Genomic DNA, 18579 nt, shown 5'->3' on the forward strand with positions numbered 1-18579 from the left:
AAATATCATTCAACAACATTTTAGGATTGTAATTTTACACACGTTAGCGAGAAACTTACGAAGGGTTAAATACATTTCCAGGGAAGATAATTCCATTTCAGTGTATTTCATTCCTTTTTAATTGACTGAAATTCTCTTTTAAACTAGAAAATAAATTAAACACATTAAAAAAGATTGGCCATATAAATTTTCTCACGAATGATGCATTCAAGGACTGAGGATGAGATTGTTCTCCGTTTAATGACGCGTTGACCTGTGTGTATGTGTGTTGGTCTCCTGACGTTAATGTGCCGGGTGTCTCCTTCGCACTGGATGTGTTCTGCTGTGTCGGACTAATTTTAGGTGGCTGATGTGTGATGTGTCCGGGGCTCTATCTCTTCTCGAGGTGTGATGCTTATCTGTGCCTCTGGGAATAGCATTGACAGCTTTTTCAATTGTCCAAAGCCTCTGACCAGAAGCCTTGTTACACCTAAATAAATCCCCTCAGTGTGCACATCTGTGTAAAAAAACCTCGTCAATTCTCCCAGACCTCAGACCAAAGACAATTCGTTCTTTGAAGGGCAAGAACATCACTACCTCCTACGACCTTGGATCGCCAATGAAATGAGACGTGTTTGGACTGAACTCTCAGTTTCATCAATAATCTGACCACCGCTGTGTGAATACTAAGTGGATCGTTTTGCCTTCAAAGAATTCAGCATTAAAATGAAACATTTCCTATATACAGGAGACTAATTAACTAAAGGACCCATTGAAATGTAGTATATAGTGTATATCAGTACATTACATTTTATATTACATTGCAAAATGTTTATTTCTTCCCTCCCCCCTTCACACATGTTGAATTAGAAATATTTGTTATATGTCCGTGTGTAAATAATGTTTTATATAACGTCCACACAGAACGGCTTTGTCAGACGCTAGTGTGTTTTAAGGGCTGAAAAGCGATTTCTTCTAATCTTTCACTGTTGCGTCGCCAGCTTGAATTAAACTTCCTCCGTCTCGCCCCCCCCCGAAACAGATCGAAGACATCGTCACTCGAATACAAGATGAGAAAGCGGGAGGTGTACCTGTGCGCACCGTCAAGAGCTTTCTCTCCAAGATCCCCAGTGTGGTGTCAGGTTGGTATTTGACTTCAGGTGTGTGTGTGTGTGTGTGTGTGTGTGTGTGTGTGTGTGTGTGTGTGTGTGTGTGTGTGTGTGTGTGTGTGTGTGTGTGTGTGTGTGTGTGTGTGTGTGTGTGTGCGCGCGCAGATTAACAGTAAATAACTGCTTGTGATTGCACATGTCCACGGGCTGCACTTTGCCAGAGCCGGCGAGGGGGACTGGGTGAAAACATGAAGTCAGACTTTAGTAAAAGCAAGTGTGACCTTTTTTTTGGCTCATTTAAATTGCTGCTGCTGTGGTTTGAGGCGGATGATGTCTTTGCCAATAAGACCTTGGTCATTGAGGAAACAGCCTGTGGTGTGACGCTGCCCTTATCATCCGCTCTCCTCCTCCTCCTCCTCCTCCTCCTCCTCCTCCTCCTCCTCCTCCTCCTCCTCCTCCTGCTCCTCCGCTCCGTGTGTGGACGCACTGTACCGCTTTGTGTTTGTGCCCGTGTGCGAAATGAGTCACCAGTGTTGGACGAGGGGGTTGCTCCCTCTCTCTCTGTCTCTCTCTCTCTCCCTCTCTCTCTCTCTCTCGCTCTCTCTCTCTCTCTCTCTCTCTCTCTCGCTCTGTCTCTGAGTCACTCCTTCACATGGCTCCCCAAGGCCTGACAGCACCATCTCCCTCTGCAGCCTCTGACAAATGCAAAGACGAGCCGAGCGCCGCTGTCCAGGAGCATAAAGAGGAGCGGAAGGGAGGCAGACCTGTTGAAATGATGCTCTGCATGAAATGATTCGGAACGTCAACATATTGGCTTGAATTTGACCTTGAAATCAATCACGCCGAAATTTTTATTCACCATCTGAAATTGAGATACTTCAATAAGCACTGCGATATTAATGTTTAGTGTTATCGTGTTCATCAAATCAAACATGTGCCTGGCTTATTAATATCTTCTCTAAACTATGCTGGATCGCCTGCGCAAGCAAATAGATTGCACTTTTGGTTAGTGGGTGATCGACAAAGATCCTGTTTACACAGCGTTTCCAGTGAAAATGCATTATTTTTGAAGGGGCCAAAAGAAATACACAAGGTGATTGTTTATAAACTCAAACATAATAGAAAATAGAAGAGCAAGAGAAAGTCAGAAATGAATCGATGACCTAAGAAGAAGTACAAGTAAATATCTCTTTCTAAATTTGGTAAATAAAAGTTGTGGGGCGGCAGATGAGGAAATGCCGCATCACAGTAAAAGCAGAATTTTAACCGATTTGTGTTGATTTACACAATTGAAAACATTTACATACAATATTTGCATGATCTGGTACACACAATCTATAATCCTTAATCAAAAGGGCTAAATTAATATTGTGTGTTGTTTTGAACATCTTTCAACCTGTTTTTACCGGTGAAAACCATGAAGTAGATCAGAACCATCATGTACTAAATGTGTTGGTGTGTTAAAAAAAAATTAAAAAAATAAAACCCTTCATTCAGTCATTTTTCAGAAGGTTATAAATATTTGAAGAATGAAGCTCTCTGTGGTCTATAGCTGATGTCAGGAGCAGCGATATTGAGACTGAATGTCAAGATCTGAAACCAGTTTGAGGATTGAATACAGTTTCCAAGGAAATTCTTTATCTGTCCAGTGCAATGCACCGAAGTAGAATTTTGAAACGAGAACTTCTTAGATTCCTATTGGAGACTTTCTCTGTCGGTGACTCTGCCTTCAGCCATTAATCAACAGCCAAGATTTCCTCTCAAAGTGGACACGTGTTCTTCTCTGGCCCTCAGCTTTAACATCCAGACCCTCTGTTGTGTTCATGTACCGCAGCTTTTCGTGCACCGCCGCTTCTGAGCCGCTGTCTTTGTGTGACTCACAGGAGCGGACATTGTTCAGTGGCTGATGAGAAACCTCTCGGTGGAGGATCCAGGTAAGCCTGGTGAGAACTCAGTCCGTCCACGTGGGTACGGCAGAAGCGAAACGGGGTGTCTTAACGTGTGTCTCTCCCCTCGCGCCGCCAGCCGAGGCCATCCACCTGGGGAGCCTGATCGCCGCCCACGGCTACATCTTCCCCATCTCCGACCACGTCCTCACGCTGAAAGACGACGGGACGCTCTATCGCTTCCAGGTACGGGGGAGAGTGGAGAGAGACAGAGGCCACGACACTTCATCAGGGGCGATGTGTTTATTGCGTGATACTAATGAGAGCAATCCTTCCTAAGCCTATTACTCATCCCACCAAGGTCGATACTGAGCGTCCCTCCTGGACGCCGCATCAGAGCGGGAGGTGGGCCGCGCAGCCCGCGGTCCGGCTTGTCGCCGGGGCGTTCGGATCCTTCCCTTCTCTTTTGGCTTGGGCTCATCCGGCAGGAGCTCTGACAGGTCCTTGTGATGGCTGCAGGCGCCGCGCTGACTCATTACTGTGAGCGGGCCATTAGCATCTTAATCCGGCCGCCCAACTACAGTAGACAGGCTGAGCCGGCCGCTCGCTGGCTCGGCACTTTTCGCCGCCGCTCTTCCTCCCCCTCCTCCTCCTCCTCCTCCTCCCCCTCCTCCTCCATCCACCTCTGAATGCATTCATCTTCACCTCCAGATTAAAAGCCATCATTGTGCCGGTGCAGCGAGGGCAGTGCGTGTCACGCTTGCTCATTTCGCCGGGGCTAAAAATACTCCCTCCGATGTTGTCGTGATGCAACAGGGCCACGTCACCGCAATCCCGCCACAATGAGTCCGCGGCGCGCTTCCAATCCAACCGGCCCGTCTGCAAGAAAGACTGACAAGACGGCCGCTCTAAAAATAGTCCCCACGCGGATATAAAAACCCACATCTTTAATGACATCTCGCTCCCCGTTCGCGTCTGCCGATGGAAAGTGTCACCGGTCAGCTGCTCCTCTCTGAGTTCACCACGCCGTTCATTACGTTCAAACAAACGCAACCATCGGCCGGCCGGCCGGCCCTTCACTCGCCCGCCCGCTCGCTCTCGAGCTAATTACCGTCATGAGGAATAGTGCTGATGAAAAATGTGCTGGATAACGTCTAATTCTGCCCCTTTATTAAGAATGCATGATGGATGGGACTGATTTATTATTCATGGACTTCAGAATGAACTTTGAATGTGTAATATGAGCTGAGGTTTGCAGCTCGTACTGCACTTTTCAACCCCCAAACACAACCACACATCGGTTGAATTCATCTTCCTGTTATTTCCCACATTATATATTACTATAATTGGCAGTTATTAGAATCCATAGACAAAAAAAAATACTGTTTTCATGCTTGTAAGCTGCTTTTAATATATTACATAATAACTGCAAATGGAAGTTTTTAAAAATATGTTTCAAAAGTTTTTTTACCAGATATTTTTCCCTGTTGTCATGTTTTCTTCTCACACATGAACAAAAGCATTCCTGAGTTTTAAACAAATTTTACCGTAATTTCTGTGAAAAATTGTACAAAAATGAAAAACAATTTTTAATAAAATTTACATTACATTTAATATACTACAGTTCTGGTATTGCATTAAAGCCCAATTTCTCACTTTGCTGCTCCCTTTTACAGCAATTTGTTGAGCTCAACTCAGCCTCTCTCGCACGTTCCACTTACCGTGAATTACATTTTAAAAATGAGTATTTTTAGGCCAGGTTTTTTTTTTCTTTTTCTCATCATGATTTCTGTTAAAACGAAATTCAGTGTAAGATTCCTACAGGGAAAAGGCATCCCCCGACACCCCTCAGATTTCTACTATGACCGTAACCGGGGGGGGGGGGGGGGTCTTTGGCTATTGGCTATTGGCTTCTCCTCTCTCACACTTTAAAAACAAGACAGATATTTGTATGAAGCTCATCTGAGATCATGAAAAAAAATTTTTTTTGGGACCTTTATATTAGAGTTTTATTGTTAAACTAAGAGAATACGAAACGAGAATCCTAAGAGTTCATAAACAAAATGTGTTTTCCTCTGTTTCCCTCAGTCTCCGTACTTCTGGCCTTCAAACTGCTGGGAACCCGAGAACACAGATTACGGTGAGTCACATGCCGTCTGTCAATTCTTGCATCTTTCTCCGACCAGGGCGACTCTCTGAAGCCTTCAGCTGCTCGTTCTGGAGATGTGTTGTTCACACCGACTGGCTATTGATCCGTGGGGCCAGTCCCTGTAACGTATCTGCCCCCCCCCCCACCACCACCACCCCTGGCAGGAGAGAGTCCCATAGGACGACACTGGCCCCACAAAATAAAGGGACAGGCTCTGATTGGCTGTCCTGCGTGGCATTTACCCGCAGCTTGTTATTTCCAAAGACCACACGCGGTCTGGCCGCTCCAGCATGCCGTTCATTAGTGTTAGTTCAGACAGCTGAGACCTTCCTTCAAAATAAATAAATAAATAAATAAAAAATAAAAGAGTGCAACCCATTAGAAATCTTTTGTTGGCACAGGGCAAACAAAGTGTGTCCTCTTCATGTCTCATTCGTCTCTTCTTTTCCTCCGCAGCCATTTACCTGTGCAAGCGCACCATGCAGAACAAAGCCCGGCTGGAGCTGGCGGACTACGAGGCCGTGAGTGAAACCGGATTCTTGCTTGTTGGAGCTTTTGGTTCAATGCGTCATCGTGTGTGAACCAGTGGTTCGTCAATGTGAGGGGCTTGACTGTACCTGTGGGGGAGGGTCAAGGAACATGTGAGGCCCAGTTGACAAGCGATTTCAAGTGAAAATGCAACTTCATTTACAGGAAACTTTCCAGAAATGTTCCGCCCCTTTGCAGCCCGAGCTTCCCGCACGTTGTTCACAGTAGATGGACAATAACAACAATGTTTTCATGACTCCCGGTCAATACTCTCCTGGGAGCTGGTAGTTACCGTAATATCAGTTGTCGTATGTCCATATGAATGGTCGTGATCTCCGTGTTTAAAGTGTGCAAGAGCGAGCATTAGAGTGTGTTGTGTCAATACAAAAACAAACAGCAGCACCTGCTAGTGGCCAAACATAAAAAACGACCTCATTTTGATCATTTCTGGACATTTTCTTCCAAATGTTGCTGTTCTGAAATGAAAATCTAAAAACAATGCGATTTCACTTGAACTGTGCTTCCATAAAAGACCTATTTATAGAACTGAATTCATTGTAATTTAAAAAAACAAAACGCTAATCTAAAGACAGATCCATCAGGAAGTGAAAGAAAACACGATCAGATTGTCAAAAGGTAAATAACTTTCTTCCGGACAACCCATTAAAGTAAAAGACAATACAGAGTCTGAGATGTAAACAAAACAATGCGGAGCACTGCTTGGCACCATCAGATCGATAGAGTCTCCAGAGGAGCCTCGTGGCACTGCTTGATCTCTGGATATCGCACAGCAGCAATGCAACGCTCTCCAATATTCTAAATGACGCTGCAACTATTGTCCAGTCCACTTCCTCCTCGCTCTTATCCAGGCCACTTTCTGCCTGCAGGCCTCATTGCCTGCACTGCTAACGTGTCTGCTCATGCTCGTTAGTTTTTCTCTGTTTGTAACAAGGTCACATGGTAGAATCCACGACGGATGACTGCGTAGTCTTAATTGAGCTTCATTTGTAGATTTATGGTCATATGTGTAAAAAAAAAAAAAAAACCCAACATGGATAATGCAAAAACTATAGGATACGTTTTCTGAACATTTAGTTGTATTTTGCACCAGAAAGTGTTATTAAAAATGCCTTTTGTGTTGAGATTGTAGTCATCTCCCTTTCCAATTGTGGAAATATTAACATTTTCGTCACGTATACTCTATTTAGCCGTTATTATGGCAGTATTTTGCAAGTTCAGGACCGTCAAGATATGTAGCCCCCCCCATGTAAGGTATAGGAATTTAAGTATTTGATTCATGCCACTAGGTGGCAGCAGTGAGTCTCTGTTGCGCATGGGTTCCTGCAGTTTACTGTTCATTGTTGTCAAGAGCTTCAAGTTTTGCGCATTTTTTCCTTCCGACTCATATCAGATTCTGCTAATGCAGTTTTTTCTTTTTGTTCTTTGTTGGTAACATCAGTCACTCCGCCACCTTGTGGTCCAAAGTGGTATTACAAAGGAAGGTCCTTCTATGGCTTGCTGTTTTGTTTTCTGTCTTTTCTGCAACAACTGACGACATTTCAGATTATTCTGGAATAAATATGCTACAATTGTATCACAAGGACATATATTGATTTATTGCAAAACACACAACACATTGTAAAACCGTTTAAGAAGTAGTTTATAGCTTTGTATTCACAGCACAGTATAAAGAGGAACTCAATCTCGCCCAACGCACCAGAAACATATTAAGTGTATTTGTAAAGGTCTGAGCAACTTTGAAGAATTTACAGGCCTTGCAATGCAAAAATGCATGTAGAGTAACACAAAAGTTCCATATTTTACGTAATTTAAAATTTTTTGATAGAAAACTGTATCATATTGTACCTTTATGTTATTTTTTTAATACAATATAAGTTCTTTATGTGGGCTGTAGGAACTCTGAGTCTTTATGAATACTGTAAAAAAAAAAAATCTACTTTTGTGAATTATTAAACTTATTTAGAAGCTACTTTTCACCTTCTTTAAAAAAAAAAAAAACTTGTCAAAGTTTTATGACCATTACTTTTTCAAGGTTCTTCACACTCATATTGTCTTCACATTTAATACATACATTCTGTCATTTTTAAAGCCTTAGTTCATCAAGTATTTTTTTTTTATATATATATTTTAGTGAATTACCCAACACATTAACTTACATTTCACTTATTTTGTAATGTGTGCATGATGACCTGTTTTCACTGTGCTTGTGATCAGAGACACACGAGTCGGAGGTTTGTCACTGACACGTCACTGGTTTATGTCAGTAGACGTTTGTTAAATGATTATTTTGTTCCAAATATGTCAAAACACAAAATACAGACACATACTACCAAGAAAATAATCTATTTACACAAATATGAATTATGTATCTCTATACACACGCACACAAACAGTATATACAGTATGGATGTATGGATGGATGTATGGATGGATGTATGGATGGATGTATGGATGGATGGATGGATGGATGGATGTAAACGCCTTCTAATGAAATCTATATCCAATGTATACACACCTGCCTAGACATAGATACTTATATGCAAACACATATTAATATACATATGACACATATGTAAAGTTAACATCTCCAAAAAGAATGAAAAAATAAAAAGCCTGAATGTTAATAAAACACACGATTCTACAAATATTGTTGCAATGTGTTTGACAATCAAACTGCATTGTGCAAGACACACATACGATTTTTAAATCGTTAAAGAAAAACAAAGTTATTATGTGTTCTACTTGGGCATATAAAGTTCTGAAATCTTGACACAACCTCAGACGGAACAACTTCTTCTTTCTGTAGGAGTGAAATGTTTGACTGTGTGTCAACAATCTTTCTTTATTTCCAGGAGAACCTGGCTCGGCTGCAGAGGGCTTTCGCCAGAAAGTGGGAATTCATCTTCATGCAAGCTGAAGCTCAAGTCAAGTAAGTGCAGGGGGGTTCACACGTGAGTCACCTCCTGATGTCAACGTGACGTTGATGGAATCAAGTTTATGCACGGGTTCTTAGAAAGCGCCAGCCTTCAGCTGCATGCATGATGCCAGTGTTATTTCCCAGAGAAGGAGGAGGAGGAGGAGGTGGAGGTAGAGGAATAGGAAGAGGAAGAGGAGGAGGAGGAGGAGGAGGAGGAAATGTTTCAGTGTGCACAGACTGTTGGGCCTCCGATTCTCTCATTAATGGAGCTGTTTTCATGCTCTGCTTTCACTCAAGGGTTCCATGCAGTAAACACACACACACACGCAACGCAACACGCTTTTCAACACTTTGCAAGAGTGACACCTGCTGGCTGGTATTTGTAGTCACAGCCAACCTCTCCTCGTGACACCAAATCAAATTTAAAGGCAGGCCATCATTCAGTACAAGTGGGAGTAATGAGGCCTGTTATACCTGCTGGATAATGATACTGCAGATTCACTGAGGGAAGGGTGCAGACAGGTCAGGATCAACACTGTGTGTGTGTGTGTGTGTGTGTGTGTGTGTGTGTGTGTGTGTGTGTGTGTGTGTGTGTGTGTGTGTGTGTGTGTGTGTGTGTGTGTGTGTGTGTGTGTGTGTGTGTGTGTGTGTGTGTGTGTGTGTGTCTCCAATCTGAGGCATCATTCACTGTAATCTGCTTTTTTCCTCTGTAAGGATCGACAGGAAGAAGGACAAAGCAGAGAGGAAGATTCTTGACAGCCAGGAGAGGGCATTCTGGGACGTCCACAGGCCAGTGGTGAGTTCAGGAGACTGAATAGTGTGGGAACAAAGAGAATCTCGCTGCAGGAACGAAGCCGGGGTTTGGGTTTTTTTGCGTCAGTAGACAAGAAGAGGCAGATTCAGCTGCAAGAATCAGAGTTGAGCCTCAGAACAGAGGAGCCATACAAGCAATCTGTTATGTGACCCAGACACACAGACACACACACACATTCCCGTCTCCTGCTGCTTCCCACAGCCAGGCTGCGTCAACACCACCGAGATGGACATCCGCAAGTGCCGGAGAGAGAGGAACCCCCACCGGGTAAAGAAGGTGAGGAGGCCGAGTTCCTCTGCACACGGTGATCATAAACAGACAAATGTGTGGAGGTGTGGGATGTAGAACTCTGAAAAACAATGACCTAACGAAAGACACTTACACTGAAGACTAGCTGACTCACTACTGCCATCTCATGCACAAATATGGTATTACTTAAAATTCACCTGGCGCACCTTTAAGGTTCATTTGCGAATGGAAGCACGTTAAAACAATTAAGAAAATATTCAGGTTGGTGCAGTTTGATGTGAAAATTATAATACATTCTGGATAATGTTTTAATTGAGTATTATTATAAGGTTTATCTTGCAATTGAATCAATTAAAGAAAATAAATCTGATTAAAAATAATGAGATAAATTATATGCAGTGATTTTTACTGAAGCAACATTTTAACCTTTTATTGAAATGTTACTCTGTTTACTATAACTTTATACTATTTCTCCCCTTGCAATTACTATGGCTGTTTATCTTATGCATGTAAAAACTAATGCATGTAATGTATCTTGTTCGATATTAGGGTAAAATGAGTCGAGTTACGTGGCCCTGCATTAAGAACCACAATAACGAGAAACATTATTATTATGTTTAATCACTGCTCAAGTTTGTTTCAATATATCTTATTGAATGACTTTCTAAAATATCATTGCAGCCAAAGAAACAAACTAAAGCGGTGATTAAAGATGATTATGTAATGAAAGGCATTCAGACATTTTACCCACAGCAGGCTCCATCGTTCCTATTTAAAACTGATTTCATCCATTTGTATCTTCCTTTTTGGTTGAATGAGCCCATTCAGAGTTTTCATTTGATCTATTTGATCCCAAATGACACTTCGCCACTTTGCTTCTCCAGTAAAAACAACACTAACAGAATTAAACGAAAGTGATATTTAATGAATAAACAGGAATCTCCTAAAAAGGCGTGACACCAACTAAAGTCTAGAACCAGTCACATGAGATTCCCTTTGCATTTCTGAGGGGGAATAAAATGTTAAACTGATCAATATCTTTACATAAAGAAGCATGTTTCTAATAATTAAGCTTCATACAGACCAGGACTATGCAACACTAGCATGAGAAGTAGATTATTTTTTATTATTTCTGATGGATTTCATCGGTTATATCTTCTAGAATTCCCATGTAGATGAATAAAGTACTTCTATTCTATTCTATTCTATTCTATTCTATTCTATTCTATTCTATTCTATTCTATTCTATAGTTGCTATGATGATGTTCAAGGGTGGAATGGAACACATGTGATTAAAGCAGATGGGGGTGATTTTGTGTTTGGGGATCAATATAATGAATAACAAGTGAATTATCTTAATAATTTGATATGATCGAAACGCAAATCTTCATGAACTCATAAAAGTTAATACAATAAATGCAGTGATCCGTCACCATAATCTATGCTTTAGGTGCCGATATTCACAAGAGTTTTTACTTTAATAAAAATCACTACTGGTTTTATTGAGTTTATAGTCTGAAAGGTCATTTTGTTCAGATTTTATATATATATATATATATATATATATATATATATATATATATATATATATATATATATATATATATATATATAAGGAAGATATAATTTATCCTCCCTGTGTTAAAAATAAATAAATCAGATAACAGATTGTATACAGTCCTGTCAATCCCCTGACCTTACATCCAAACACTGAGCGGTTGTCGTGGTAACAGTCGTGCGTCTCCCCTCGCCCTCTCAGTCAGTGTACGGCGTCCCAGACGACGGCCAGAGCCAGCCCAGCCCGGTCCACATCAGCTCCCAGCCCGCCAGGAAGCCCACCAAAGAGGACGTTCAGAAGGAGGTGAGGCTGCGTGCGTGGTTACCGGCGGGCCGCCGCGCTCATCCATCACCATGACGACCAGGGACAGAGACTGATGGGCAGTTACCCCATTTAGCCTCCTCATTCCTCTCCCTCCTCTCTTGACAGATCACCTTCCTCAACATCCAGCTGGACAGACACTGCATGAAGGTCTCCAAAGTGGCCGACAGCCTGATGTGCTACACGGAGCAGTTCATAGAGTACGACCCCTTCGTGGCGCCCGCCGAGCCGTCCAACCCCTGGATCAGCGACGACGCCTCCTTCTGGGACCAGGAGGCCAGGTGAGGCCCGGGGAGGTCAGTGTGTGTGTGTGTCTGCTTTCTGCTCTCTCCTCTGGCTTCAACTGTGTGTGTGTGTGTGTGTGTGTGTGTGTGTGTGTGTGTGTGTGTGTGTGTGTGTGTGTGTGTGTGTGTGTGTGTGTGTGTGTGTGTGTGTGTGTGTGTGTGTGTGTGTGTGTGTGTGTGTGTGTGTTAGTCGGGACCCGAGTCAGCAGCGTGTGAAGAAATGGGGCTTCTCCCTGGAGGAGGCGCTGAAGGACCCGGCAGGACGAGACCAGTTCCTCAAGTTCCTGGAGTCGGAGTTCAGCTCAGAAAACCTACGGTGAGAGGTTTCTGTTGTCTCGTTTACCAAACAAACGTTTCCCAGAGACACGTCATGTCCTTCCACTCTGCAGCGGAGGTTAGAAATATGTTCTTGCCCTGATCGCCACCCTGAATCTCACTGCCTGTTCAAGGTACTGCAAGAACATTCTCCTTCAGACGACTCTCCAAATCTGGAGCCGACTCTTTCTTTGCAGGCGTCTAGAGCGATGAGCCATGCTTGTTCTCCTTCGCAGATGGAGTCGTTTCCATGTGGTCTGTTTTGGCTATAAAGTCATTTAAGGATTTGTATTTTGTCTTAAATCAGTTATTTATAGAGGAAATGAAATGACATACATGGTACACGTATTTGCTCCCAGTGTTTCCTACTATGATGAATTGCCCGTCCGGCTCCACAGTGAGGTTCGGTGCTCGGCTCTGCTCCGCAGGTAGATTCTATTTCACCTCGCTGTTTGTTAACCAGACGGCTGGCGCTGCGGTTGCAGGTTCTGGCTGGCCGTGCAGGATCTGAAGCGCCGGCCGCTCCAGGACGTCTCCTCCCGGGCGCAGGAGATCTGGCAGGAGTTCTTGGCCGAGGGGGCGCCCAGCTCCATCAACCTGGACTCGCACAGCTACGAGCGCACCAGCCAGAACCTCAAGGACCCCGGACGATACAGCTACGAGGACGCTCAGGTGGACTGGGGGGAGGGTCACGCCGCTCACATCGGATGGATGGATGGATGGATGGATGCAGCAACAAACATTCTTTACATTGCCATGGCAACACGTGATGAAGCAGAACATCGTGATGTGTTTATAGAACTATATTCATTTTATCTATGGAGTCGATTTTTGAGGTCAGAGGGGTTGCATCTCCCCGCTGACACCCCCCCCCCCCCCCCCCCCCACACACACACACACACACACACACACACACACACTGAACCCTTCCACCCTGCCAGTGTGTGAATGAGTGTGCAGAGGAAGAATGAGGGAGTGTGTTTGTGCCAGGGCCTAATGAAGCGGGTAATGCCATGAATGGGTGACCCGCCCGGCTCGCCCTGTCCTCGTCCGGCTCCTGAGTGGGCCGCCGACGTGTGACGTCTGGCGCCTCCCCCTGGTGGGACACCACTCAGGACTCGTCTTTCCTCCGATCACGCATTCAGCACGTCATGACCACCATCGGGCGTCCGGACGCAGGCCGGCGCTCACTCATCAGCTCTGCTCTCTTTCTGCAGGAGCACATATTCAAGCTCATGAAAAGTGACAGCTATGCACGCTTTTTGCGATCCAACATCTACCAGGACCTCCTGTTAGCCAGAAAGAAGGTGAGCCGCATTCGCCGACCCTCGCTGAGCCTCCACCTCCCACGCGACACGCTCACTCTTCATGCATTCTCCATCTCTTTGGGTTTTTTTTTTTTTGTTATGATTTCTCAACATTTCAGATTCATATTGATCCCCACTATGTCAGCCAGACATAAAATCAATATTGTGCTGCAGGATAATGATGGTGGATGAATTCAACAAAGCAAATTTACCAAAAAATTATTCATTCGAGTAATATATCATGTGCAGTGATGAATAGACATATAAGTAGTTTATAATACATCTTCTGGACTTTGAAGATGTTTCAGTGTCGTCAGTGGCTCCATTAGAAAGTATCTTCCACATAACACACCAACATGAGGTTTTCAGCAACATCCAACCCGTACTGAGCTTGTGAGTCACCATCATAGTGGTCACATGCAGGAAATGTACGTTTGAATTAGGTTTAAAACCGCCTCTGCTCCATGTGTCTACATATAATATCTGCACTTCTCTTTATAAAAAACGCTACTTCCTTTCCAACTGTTTCAGAGCCTTTCTCCTCGTCATTACATATATATAAAGTCCACTTCTAAAATGTGCGTTTTAACAGCATAAAACTTGAACTTAAACTTGAACATAAAAAGTCCGACTATTCAATTCTCAGCTATAAACACTTCAACCTTCCATCTGCAAAGCATTAAAACCTCTGACTGAGTGACGTCTAGTTTTATATTTACCCTGAGGTGTAGGAGCGGCGCAGCAGAACAAACTCTCCTGTTTGACTGTAAAATGGAGCTTTTCAGCCTCACAGCTTCTTCTGTTCATGAGCCTTTCTGCCCCCCCCCCCCCCCTCCTCCTCCTCCTCCTCCTCCTCCTCCCCCCCATGTGGACACTGCTCCCCCTGCTGGCCTGTCACTGACCCCACTCCAACCACCTCCACCCTCCCTCCACACCCCACCTGCACCTGGCCCTCTTCTTATCTTTTTTTTTTTTTCAATGCTTGGCCCTCTTTTTTCCCCCCCTCACTAACAACATCTCCCCCCCCCCCACCCCCCCTCACCTCCAACACCCATACCTGACCCGGACACTCACCCTGCTTACCCCCCCCCCCCCCCCCCCCCCCCCCCTCCCGAAACAGCAGCCAGCAGACACTGAGCAGGGCCGCCGCACGTCCTTGGAGAAGTTCACGCGCAGTGTGGTAAGTCATTGGAGCGAGGGCTGTTCATGTCACCAACCACACTGGCTGGCTCACTTTCAGTGGCTTTCTGCAATGATGACCACGTGACACTCTGTCGTGGCTTCTTCTGTTCTCCTTTTGTTTCCGTTTAAAACCTGTAATAGGATGAAACATCCTTTAGAAACTGTGACTGATGGATGCTCCCAGCGTCCTGCTCCAGTGACATGTTGTCTCCGTTCTAACTTGACACCCCCCCCTCCCCTCCCCCTCCCCTTCCAGGGCAAGTCGCTGACGGGAAAGCGCCTGACAGGCCTGATGCAGTCGTCCTGACAGAGCCCCACGCCGGGGGGGGCCGCAGCCAGACCCTGCTGCTGCGGGGGGGGCGGAGCCCGGCTGGACGGGGCTCTCAGACACTACTGCCATATTGGTAGTGCAGCCTTGAGCCCCAACCTCTCCCCCCCCCCCCCCCCCCCCCCCTCTCATTTTCCCCACCCGCCGAAGGACAGACAATGAACACGGGGAACCTCGGTCGACTCGCCACTCCGGCATGCGGCGTGCAGCGACGGCTCCTCCAGCCCGGCCCGGAACCTCGCAGCCGGCCACTTTATGGTGTTTCCATCTTGTTTTATAGCTATAAATATGTCTGTGTCCCTTGGAGATGAACATGTCTGGTATTGCAACATTATTCTACATTGGAAAACGAACTATCGACGTCAGCATCCCGGGAATGAAATCAAAAACAGGCTCATCGACACAGATCTACTTTACATGTGCTCAAAAGGCAGCCAGCAATAAATACAGTGTGACACCACTTTTCTCCTTTTTTTTTTTTTTTTTTTTCTTTTTTTAGAAATGAATCCAGCCTCTTTTTATATATATATCCTTGAAATTTCTATTAGAGCTATTTCTTATGAGATGCCAGTGAGACGGTGAGCACAGTTCTGGCCTGGATCAAGAACACGAAGCCTGTAAGAAACTGATCCTCCAAGGTGTAATTCTCCATGCTTCATTACATTCCAGGATCTGGCACATATAAAGGGCTTAATGTAGCACCACACTGCAGCGCCGCATGTTCCATTTCAGTGTCTCTTGTTAGGAATCCACCCTTTTTCTAACAAGGAGAAGAAGTTAGCTTCGCTGCTTCCAGACTAGAAGTTTTAGAGAAAGAAAAAAAAAAAAAAAAGTTTTAAGGCTGCACAGACGAGCTCTTAGTTTCTGACAAATGAAGACGCCTTTCCGTTCTAACGCCACAGACCTTTGTGATTTCAGCTTTTACATGTGAGAGAAGCATCACCATCAGGGGTGTCAAGCGTACGACACAAACGTATTTCCTTTTGGATGCAACAAAATTCAATTCAGTTTTATTTCAAGGCACTTCTTACAGAACACAACAGGAAGAAGAAAAAAAAACAACCCCTGCAGAATCAGACCGAGAGGTGGAGACTTCCTGCAGAAATGGAAAATACAGACAGCATCTTTTTTTTTTAGACAATTTATCATAAAAAAACCAAAATCTATTAAAAATGGCATTTATTCAATCCTTTAATTGGTCACTCTTTCTGAAAATAAATTCAGTAAAATGTCGACTTTCTTCCACTATGAGCTTGCACTCCTGCACGAAAACCAGCTGCCGAGCTGAAGCGACGTTGGCGCCCCTGGTCGAGATGCTCTCTGCTCCTCATCGTGTGGTGTGTGAAGTTTCCAGTGCCATGGGTCCATCTAGTGGTGGTGAAACCACAGGACCAACCACAGTGTTACCAGACTGTACTGGAAGGACATCATGATGTCAAAACTCAAAAGCCTGCAGCCCAAAATGGGATCTTTTTTTTAAATGTTTTTTGTGTATTATTATTCTTTTTTTTTACTGCATGATTACTTCATGTTTTGCCTCCAAACAATGAGACCTGCCCGTTTTGGTTCCGTCGTCCTCTTGACAGTCGTCACACGTCTCGATGGGATTGAGCGCATGCTGGATATTTAAGGGAAATGTTTGGACCCTCCAGAGACGAGGAGAAGGAATGGACATCTCACAACGCTGCTCAACGTGTCTGTCATCTTTTCTGTTTGTTTTGTTTGGGTTTTGTTTGTTTTTTTTCATATAAGAGTTGTTGCATTGCACTGTACAGGTCATATTATTATTTATCATCACTATCATTAAACCAGTAACCTCTTGAGTGTAACGGTAGAGAGAAAGAGAGACGTTTAACTCGAGTCGATGTACCAAATGTTATTCTCAGCACAAACACAATGACACTTTGTACTCGGTGCATTGTAGATGTAAATTAGCTATATACAAAAGAGAGATCATTATCCAAAAGCACATTTTATTATGATATGGGCACATTACTATGCATGTAACATATTCAGGGCATTTTGTGCTTTTTAGTTTTTCAATCTGCAAGATAACTACAGGCACTCTAAACACTCAAGCACCTGCTATCTATATCATGGGTACCAAATAATAATAATAATAAAAAAAAAAAAAAAGACTCTGGACCTGTCGGCTCGTGTTTGTTTCTATGATTTGTGAAGAAGTCAGATCATTGGATTTGCCCCTGAAGTTATCTTCCCAGATGCATCATTTTACTGGGGAAACACTTTTTAATCCTTCTTCTGCAGAGGCAATAAACTCCACCTCCTCTTATAGTGATTAACTCGGACTAAATGAAACATCAATTTATTGTAATGTGATTCAAGCCGAGCTGTCGCCTGTCAAACATCCAGAGTGTTTCACTCTTAACTCGGTGTGTTGATGAATTTTGGTCAGATGCCAGAATATCTGATATTTTGTATTGTATTATTTCATTCCTTCCCCCCCCCCAAATACAAATATTCTCTAAATGAAATCAATCCTTTGTGTGATTGACTCTCCCCTCTTCTGATCTCAGGAGAAATTCTTTGATCATATACTTCAGGATATGTAAGAGGAGCAATTATCCATATCTCTCAAGCTTTCCTGCGTCGCGGCTGATCAAGTGAAATGATCACACTGACCTTTATGTTTTAGAGGAACGAAGCGTCCCCTGGAGATCCCAGCCCAAACTGTTGCGATGCGGGCTTTTCAGACGCGTTTAATAGGCTGGGTGAGACGTAACGTTTCCCTTCGATTAGGACTCTAAAGCTTTTTTATTACGAAACATAAATATCCTCCCGTTGCTCCTCCAACTTTGACACCCTCGAGTTCACACGTCAACAAGTCAAGTGAAAACGCATCGTTTTGGAGTTTTCGTTCCAGAGAAGTTTCACGTTTACATTAAAAACCCCTTTAAAAACCTCAAACTGAGCAAGGAAATACCAATATTTAATATACCATTAAACTATGATCCCCATATATGTACATATAGCAACTAGAAAAAAAAAATTACATGCAACGAATGACAGTACTCAACTATCATTTCCACAACTATTGGTTGTTGTTGAAGACACGCTGGGAATGACCATGATTTTACCCTCAGGTCACAGTGAGAGTTACGATTGAACCCAAACCAAACTGAACACATCTGGCCTGACCTTAAATCCCTACAAAAGCGTATCTTTGCTGCGTGTTGCGAGTGCAAACCTTCAATTGATTGAAAATTAGCACATTCCCACTCATGTCTATATTTCTGAGGAGAAAAATCGCCATTAAAACACATTTTTGCCAAATAGAGCCAGGCCCTACTACGACGACACTGGACGTTTCCAGAAAGTGCCATTTTGGTTCTGTTTACACGACGACAGGGTTTTTTTTTTAAAAAAAGCTTTGTTTTCAGTGGCTCCAAGCAGCGTCGCCGTGTGAACGGAGACCCAAAATGTTCTGAAAGCTCTGCGTTTTCACTTGAAATTGTTGTCGTGGAAACGATTGAGACTCCACCGCTGAAGGTTGCTGCTACCCTTCTTGCTGCTAATCAGCAGATTCCTCTCTTCAAAAACTTTAAAAAAAAAATTTTTTTAATCACCACGCAATAGCATTCCTTCATTTTTATTTTTTTTTATTTTTGTCC

General features: G+C 43.8%; 1 protein-coding gene across 1 annotated transcript in view; it reads left to right on the forward strand.

Annotated features, from left to right (window-relative positions):
• The window catches only part of LOC308142140 (regulator of G-protein signaling 6-like), a 52373-nt gene extending 37025 nt beyond the window's left edge, over positions 1 to 15348 (forward strand). The window contains exons 3-17 of the mRNA XM_080512465.1: positions 1022 to 1121; positions 2972 to 3022; positions 3114 to 3220; positions 5063 to 5114; positions 5580 to 5644; positions 8525 to 8601; positions 9304 to 9385; positions 9605 to 9679; positions 11412 to 11513; positions 11640 to 11812; positions 12006 to 12131; positions 12616 to 12802; positions 13348 to 13437; positions 14564 to 14617; positions 14876 to 15348. Coding sequence (XP_080368591.1) covers positions 1022 to 1121; positions 2972 to 3022; positions 3114 to 3220; positions 5063 to 5114; positions 5580 to 5644; positions 8525 to 8601; positions 9304 to 9385; positions 9605 to 9679; positions 11412 to 11513; positions 11640 to 11812; positions 12006 to 12131; positions 12616 to 12802; positions 13348 to 13437; positions 14564 to 14617; positions 14876 to 14926 — 1392 coding nt within the window. The 3' untranslated portion in view covers positions 14927 to 15348. The remainder of the gene's footprint in view (positions 1 to 1021; positions 1122 to 2971; positions 3023 to 3113; positions 3221 to 5062; positions 5115 to 5579; positions 5645 to 8524; positions 8602 to 9303; positions 9386 to 9604; positions 9680 to 11411; positions 11514 to 11639; positions 11813 to 12005; positions 12132 to 12615; positions 12803 to 13347; positions 13438 to 14563; positions 14618 to 14875) is intronic.
• Positions 15349 to 18579: the final 3231 nt, after the last annotated feature.

Source organism: Blennius ocellaris (assembly GCF_963422515.1).
Source record: "Blennius ocellaris genome assembly, chromosome: 17".
NCBI lineage: Eukaryota > Metazoa > Chordata > Actinopteri > Blenniiformes > Blenniidae > Blennius > Blennius ocellaris.